This window comes from Lipotes vexillifer, unplaced genomic scaffold, assembly GCF_000442215.2.
Source record: "Lipotes vexillifer unplaced genomic scaffold, Lipotes_vexillifer_v1.1 scaffold532, whole genome shotgun sequence".
In the NCBI taxonomy this organism is placed as follows: Eukaryota; Metazoa; Chordata; class Mammalia; order Artiodactyla; family Lipotidae; genus Lipotes; species Lipotes vexillifer.
Genome location: NW_006798027.1, coordinates 2,263,882 through 2,272,000, shown reverse-complemented (window position 1 = coordinate 2,272,000; position 8,119 = coordinate 2,263,882). Strand labels below are relative to the sequence as shown.

General features: G+C 42.8%; 1 protein-coding gene across 1 annotated transcript in view; it reads right to left on the bottom strand.

Annotated features, from left to right (window-relative positions):
• TMC3 (transmembrane channel like 3) overlaps nt 1–7,892 on the bottom strand; it is a 44,477-nt gene extending 36,585 nt beyond the window's left edge. The window contains exons 1-3 of the mRNA XM_007470075.1: nt 7,804–7,892; nt 6,411–6,557; nt 2,430–2,505 (exon numbers count right to left, since the gene is read on the bottom strand). Coding sequence (XP_007470137.1) covers nt 2,430–2,505; nt 6,411–6,557; nt 7,804–7,892 — 312 coding nt within the window. The remainder of the gene's footprint in view (nt 1–2,429; nt 2,506–6,410; nt 6,558–7,803) is intronic.
• Between the last annotated feature and the right edge of the window lie 227 nt (nt 7,893–8,119).

Here is an 8,119-nt window from a genome sequence, read left to right as displayed (position 1 = left end):
CCGGAGCCTGTGCTCCGCAACGGGAGAGGCCACAACAGTGAGAGGCCCGCGAACCGCAAAAAAAAAAAAAAAAAAAAAAAAAAAAATCTAAATATAAAAAGGTAGAGGAATGATGTTCAGAAGGAGAAGGGGGAAAACCAAAGTGTTAGGAAGACATGGTGGGAGGATGATTTTCTTTGACATTTTGCTGTGTCTCCAGAGGGCAGAAGACACTGTATCTCAGCCATCTCTTTCCCCTGAGTGCCCAGCACAAAGCTTGGCACATGGATTAAGCTAAACTGGGTTGAAGTGCTTTCTGCAGGGCCATTGGTAAAATGGAAAGGACTGGGGCAGCTGTGTCTGTTAAGTGCAGGCTGAAAACTTTGGGACAATTTGTAGGTAAGACTGAACATTTGGGTCACTTTTCTCATTTTAAAAACTCTGACTCTAAGAATTCAGTCCACTATTAACTTGCACCTTTAACCCACTTTGAGCTCACTGTTACTAAATGCCCCAGGACTTTTTCACTGTTATATATATTACAGGTTTTCTGAACCCAAGTGAGAGACCTTACATTATTTCAGATATTTTTCCATAGCATTTCATACAGTTTATTTAGAGAAAATGAGAGAGCTTGGTAGCACATATGCTTATGAAAAGATAATTTTGTTTTATAGATTTATTCCATAAGCTCCATCATAGTGTGACAGGCATAAAGAGTTATGGATAATTTCGATCATAGGAGTGGATTAGTGTCTTCAGGCAGATTCTGTGAAAAGTAAGAAGAAAGAAAGCCAAGGCAGAATCTTGGGGATTCTTTGATATTTTATAACTATTCAGTTATGCAAAATTTATGACCAGCTTTAATTTAAACTTTACTAAGAATATTTTTTGTTTCAGAGAATCTAAAAAGAGTGTATCTGTCAGTTTTTCTCTGTTAAAATAATAAACTTGAAAAAACTACAATATTCAGCATTGGTGGAGATACTATGAAGACAGCAAATTCTTTCATTGTGGATGGCAAAGCTTTTGGAAAATAATTGATTAGTATTTATCACGAGCCAAAAAGCATGGATCATACTCTTTTCTACAGAGGTCGAGTTTTGACATTTATCCTAGAAAAAGAATTTTAAAAGATAGGAAAAGCCGTTTGTGCAGAGACGGTCTTTGCAAGGCTGTTAATACTAACGAAAAATTAGAAGCTATTTAAGGACCACCAGCAGGCACGTAACTAATTAAATTAATAGACACTTTTCTGATGGAATATTACACAGTCATAGAAAACAATAGGTATAAAAACTACATAGCAACATGGAGAAAAATCCTTGTTATGGTGTTAAGTGAAAAAAAGCAAGACAAAAATATTTGTATACTCTACTTACTCCGATGTGAAAATGATATATACAATGGCTGAAATGTGAAATTTTAAAAAAGATTCTGTCTTGGGAAGTAGGGGATTATAGTAGGAGAAATGATTTTTTTCTTTGTCTTGGAAACATTTATGAAAATTATTGGAATGTCTGTAAACAGATAATTTCAATGTATACTAAAGTTTAACTGCAAGGAACTGAATGGGAAAAATAACAAACAAAAATCTTAGCATTGTATTATAAAATGAGCATTGGAATATGCCTGTAACTTTCTCATTATAAGAAATACAGTAAGTCCCCTACATACGAACGAGTTCCGTCCCGACAGCACGTTCGTAAGTCCAATTTTTTCGTAAGTCCAACAAAGTTAGCCTAGGTACCCAACTAACACAATCGGCTATATAGTACTGTATTGTAATAGGTTGATAATACTTTTCACACAAATAATACATAAAAAACAAACAAACACAAAAAATAAAGAAAATGTTTAATCTTATAGTACAGTACCTTGAAAAGTACAGTAGTACAGTACAACAGCTGGCATACAGGGGTTGGCATCGAGTGAACAGGCAAGAAATAAAGAAACTGTACTACTTGACTCTATACAACACTGTATAGTAAAGTACACAAAAGCACAACCACTTGTAGAGGGTGCACGCACATGACGGTATATGCCAGATACGTAAACTAACTTATGTGGTTGGACATGTGAACGCCCATTCGCATCTTTGAAAGTTCTCAAATTGAAGGTTCGTATGTAGGGGACTTACTGTACAGTGAATGAAACCTACACACATGGGTGGGCTTAACTCAGGGAAGAGGCTAGATGATTCTCCCAAGGGCAGATATAACCTTTTTCTGATGAGTTGGGCTTACCCAGGGTCACACCATTTGGTAAGTGACAGCATCAGGAACTAAAATCCAAGTTTGGGGACATGCAGACCTTCAAGCTCACTGTTCTACAGCTACTAATGATGGATGTTCACAACCTATGTAGTACAGCAACTGCAAGGACAAGTACAACGTCCCGGGCCTGGAGACCACAGGAAGGGTGGGCATGTCCATGTGTGGGCTCTTTACCTCTGCACCTGCCGCTTGGTAGCCTCGGGTCCTGGTCAGCCTCCCCTCAAACTTCAGCACAATGTCCTTCGCTCGCCTGAGAGAAGAAATACTTGGTGGTGAGCGCAATTTTATCACCTTGATAATCTTGGCAAAACATATGGAAGTGCAGCAGGAATAGACAGTCAAACAGTGGTAACCAGACAACTCCCTTAAAATATTTTCTATAACATTTAAATGCATGAATTCATAGGAAATGATGAGTGAATACTAAAATCAGTTGCAACTGAATTTCTTAACGCCCTGCCCTGATTCTGGCTGTTGGCTGGGTATTATGGGCTTTGGAAATCCTGGTATCACGTACCAGCTTCTCAGCTCCTCCACTTAATCTCAGCTGCCTTCTTCCTGCAGTTAATTCTTTGGAAGTGAAAGTCAGACCTAGCTCAGAGAATCTGCTTTGAGAAAAGGGTAGTGTCTGGTTAATGTGAGCAAGGAAGTTGTGTCTATGTAGCCATGAACAGCCTAGTTTAGCCCAGACTAACTACTGGCACACTAGCTGACCACTTTGGTGAGCTGACCTGATGGGTCACCTGAATGGCTACTCCTTGAAAATAGACTGAATTCATTAGGATAGATGGTTAAATTCACACTTAAAGAACCACAGGATTAGAAAAAATAATGTTAATTCCATGGAACGGACTGAAGTCAAAAACTCTTAGCGAAGAATGTCACCTTCAAGGTGACCTCATCTGTGACTACACTGATGAGATCTTCATTAATCCATGGTTGACCACTTAATTATGCTCAGGATTGAAGAACTGCTGAATCATTCAGTTTGTTAGTTGGACCAGGGTACTTGGTAGGGATTTCATGCATGTATATCCCAAGTAACACCCACAGGTTCCTAGCCTTTCGTTGACTGACACAAGGAACTAGCTGACTTCCTTTTCCACAAACAGCGTGATCACTTCAGAACATGCCTGACCAGAGTGCTGAGCTTTGGACCTCCCTGCCCTTACTGCAAATACTCCACCTTCATAGCCCCGCCAATGGGCTGGCTTCATTCTGGTCAGAACCAGAAATGCAGGCAAGGGTGAGGGTTGATGTTATACTTTTTATAGCATCTAAAAGATAGGGGCCTATATAAGTGAAATAATAATTCATTTAATTTCATTCATTATAATTTTTTTCCCTGCAAACATTTTCTGCACACTTGTTTGGGTCAAGTATAATGGAATACAGAGGTGCATAAGATAGAGCTGTTGCCCTAGAGAAGCCCACTAGCTAATAGGGATGATAGAGACCTGAAACAACAATAGGAGTGGGTGGGTGTGTAAGTGTTGGAATGGGGAGCTGAGTAGGGGGCTGAGGCGGCAGTGAGACAGGCTGGGGCCTGGGACCTGGGACCCTGTGCTGCAGTGCTTGCACCTGGACAAACATCTCCTTGAGCAACAAAATACAGCGTAACTTCAAGGGACTAAAAACAACTGCGTGCAAGTGCAGTTGGGGCAAGTTATGGACAGCAAGATACGAAAAACCAAAAAGCCCAACTGCCACTTCTGAATGGTCAGGAGCAAAAGCAGGGTACTGCGCATGTGCCCTGCACACGACACCACCAAGGGGATGGGCAGACCACCTAAGCCAACCTCTGGCCCAATCCCTGCACACACCCCTACCCTCACCCCAAATAAGGAGCATGCTCACCTCCCTCTCAGCAAGCAAGTGTGCCAGGAAACTTGTTGTTTGTTCTCCCCCTGCTGCAGTCGGGGTCCAGTGAAGCCTTGCCTGAATTCCTTGTCTGACCTCTGATTAATTTCTACTGATTAAGGAGGCCAAGAACCCTGGTCAGTAACAGCAGTGGGGACAGTACCTAACCCAGGCCCCATCATAGACCAATGCTGACTCCATGGCACTGACCACTTGCCTCCCTACTGGGGAAATAAATATATGCTCTGTCCCCCCATAGACAGAGCTCGCTGCTTTATCTGTGTCAGCAATGCTCCCTTGAGCCCCAAGCAGTCAGGGTCTGCGCCTTCCACAGACCTGATGAGTCTCGCAGGCCCAATTAGTGATGCACTGCTCCAGTAGCTTCTCAAGGTGACGGGGAGGAAAAGTGCGACGCGGCGATGACAAATGCAGGTCTCAGAGGGTGAGCTGTTCTCTGAGAGCTGGACCACTGACTGGCCTGTGCCTCGCTGGCGTTGGTGTCTCGGAACCCTGGCTGAGGTCCCTGGCTTACGCTTGTGGAGGAAGGCCTGGTTTGTTCTTTTGATTCTGACAGAAAAGTTATCATTTGCTTTGCTCTGCCCGCAGGTTAAAAAGACTCACTCTCTTACAGTTCAGATAGTTATTAATCATCAGCATTCCTGTATGATTTTAAAAATCCTGATAGAATACATGACTTTTTTATTGCAGCAGAGTTGATTTACAATGTTGTGTTAATTTCTGCTGTACAGCAAAGTGATTCAGTTATACATATATATATGTGTGTGTGTGTGTATATATATTCTTTTCCATTATGGTTTATCACAGGATATTGAATATAGTTCCTTGTGCAATATAGTTACATGGCTGTTTTTGTTTTTAGGATAAATTGGTAGAGTTCCTCTGTTTCAATAGAATAGAATATTGGAGTTGAGGTCAGGAAACCCAGCTTTAAAGCTCAATTCCAGCACTCAGAAGCTGTGTGTCCTGGGGGAAGCCACTTAATATCTCTGAGTATCAGTCTTCTCATTTGAAAAATGTCATCCTGACTCAAAGAAATGGAAGTGACGAGAACTGATATCGGGCATGGAGAATTAACTGGAAACTTCTGGGAGTGGAAACGATGGATGACCTTAGCTATCTGCCACGGCCAGCTGGGGGGGCAGGATGGATCTTTGGCCAGACTGGAGGAACAATGCCTGGAGTGGAAATCTAATGAAGGCATGATTTGATGGGAAAGAAATGCAAACCTAATGGTGGATTGGAGAGACAGGGCAATGTGCTTGGTGTCTGGAAAGGGGCACTAAAATGTAAGATACGACAGTGGTTCTAATCCTGTCCACACAGTAGGTGCCCGATGATTACGTGTAATGTCTGTTTCTCTAGGAAGGTCCACTTCATGGGTCAGAGTAGCTCAGTGGCACTGGTCATGAAGAACCATTCTACTCACTCCCCTTGCTGTGATCCCAGGGATCCACATCATCAATTACTACCCAACCATAGGGAGTGACTACTGTAGCCCAGATACAAGGCTTAATATCATATGGTTTACCTCACTTAATCCTTGAAACGCTCCCAAGGGATTTCAAACTCTAGTTTGCAAAAGAATCAACCTGAATGCATGCTAAAAATGCTGGAGCCCTCTGCCGTAGTTTCTGATTAAGTCCGAGGGCAACCAGGAACTTTTGTCTTTAGCAGCACCCTGATTGCTTAACAGCTTAACAGTGCCACAGGAGGTAGGTGCTCTCCACCTTCACTTCAACTCTACAGAGAAAGGAACTGGTCTTTAGAGAAATTATGAAAAGAACCTAATACCACATGGCAAGGCAATGTCTTCCAACCTTCAGCTCTTCATTATTATCTAAACAGACTCTCCAATATGACTCTAAATGTCCCAGTAATCTAGTTTCCCACAGAGATCCCCCCGCAAGAGGGAGGTAATAGCCAAGCAGAGAAAACTAATATTTATTTTCATTCTAGATTGCATACCTAGTGAGTTTAGTTATTTTGTTCATCTCTAGGCATAGTGCTAAAATCTAGTATTTGAAAAGGAGGTAGAAACCCAAAAAACCCTCTACAAAGACACACAGCCAACTCAGACACACATACACAGACACACACACTGAGGCCCGTTTGGACCAGGTGGATCCCTCAGACGTGTCTGTGTCTTCTCTAAGTCAGATCAAGAGCATCCGACCCACCACTCCCACCAATGTGGAGTTTTATGCTTGTTTCCCAGGGCAGGGCAGGGTGGGTGGTTTAGTGGGAAGCATACTTGCAATAACCCATAACCCTTACCTCAGTGCCCTCAGCTTCTGTCCCATGGTCCAGGGTCGGCAGCGAATGTTCGCCATGAGATCTTTCTGGAACTGTATATTCTGGAAGATTTGTTCTGGATCATGGCTGTCCCCTGTTTCATCAGCAGTAAAACTGTCATCCAAGTTGCTGAAATGATCAGGGCATTAAGGAGGAAATCTGATTAGTAGAATTGCTTCCATCCCAGATCTTGCCCTGGGTAAGTTTAGCATCTTGCTGCCTCGGGATCATCTGTATGAAGTCAGTGTGTGTAGAAGGAGAGGGGAGGGATCTGGGGAGTCAGAGAGAGAATTCGGCAGTTGTTAGCAGCCACTGGAACACATTCACTGGGTTCTGTTACTTTGATGGGTCAGTGAAAGAGAAAGGCTTCAAAGGATAAAAGATACTATCAGAAGACATCATAAAAGGAACCAAGAGAGTGATCATGTGGGATTGCTGAATAGCAGCATCTTTGGTGGCAAAACCATTTCTTTTTCAGGCTCATTGAAATAATCAGCTAATTCCAGAGAAAGGACGCCTCCTGTCCCCTAACTCTGGATGTAAAATAAATAAAAATGAAACTCTCTCATCCAGAGATCCCCCACTCTCTGTACTCCTGCTTTGATTCATTTGAAATCAGAGATAACAGAGGCAAACAGGCAGCAGTTTCTATGAACAAGAAATTAGCTAAGCAAATTTACATGTACAAATGTTTCAGGGAAATAGTTACTCTCTAGGAGAACAACTTTTCAACACATAGCAACACTTATTCCCAGTGAAAATGCATACACTAATCCTAATGCAACTTTTCAGGAGGAGTTAAGGGTATTTTGCTGTGGCTATTTCATCAATGATGCACTTAAAAGTAAAAGGGAAAATAATTCCTTTGCTTTTCTCAAATTCAGCTTGTTTTTACTTTACTCAAAGGAGAATTTTCTCCAGTTTCTCCAAATTAATGGAGATTTTAATATACATTTATAAATATTTAACAAATTTGAATAATACTCCCCCCACTTCTAACCAGCCTGTAGCCTTTTCCAACAGAAACCTCATTTATTACAACAGATGTATTGTCTGCTCTCTCTTGACATTGCTGATTGAGTAAACAGAGAGAAAACAGATAAAGCAGGTCTCTGGGTTTGGCCAACAATAAAGCCAGGCTGGGGTACAGGCTTTTGGATTCTGATCAGAAGCAGGTAGAGCCATTGATGTCTGTGTACATCGCTGGGGTTGCCACCCTTTTTGTATAGCGACCTGGAAAAAGGAGTTTCGGAGTTCATTCTGAAGGAGAACCGAGCAGCATGGGGACTTGGTCCTCTGGTCAGATGCAAGCAAGGGTGACCCAGGCTTTCCCTCCTCACAAACCTGCCCCAGTGGATGGATGGAACTGGCTCACCTGAGCAGCAGGGACTCCTGGTAGAAGCAATGATGGCTGGCATTTCTCTGGATGCTCCTATAACGCTGGGATGCCTTTGATGGTTTCATGGGAGCAGACTGGCTGCCAGTGATTAGTACTGGTGGGCAGTGTGCTGGGAAGCCGGCAGGCAGGAGGCTGCTCCAACGGAGGTTTCTGAACTGGATCTGCGAGGAGCTCTGCCCTCCAGTTCTCAGGAGCTGGACTGCACGTCTGTAGCCGATGCTCGGAGCTGGGGAGAAGCCAGGAAGCCAATCATGCATATGTATGTTAAGGTGGCTGTGGCAGCAGAGACTGG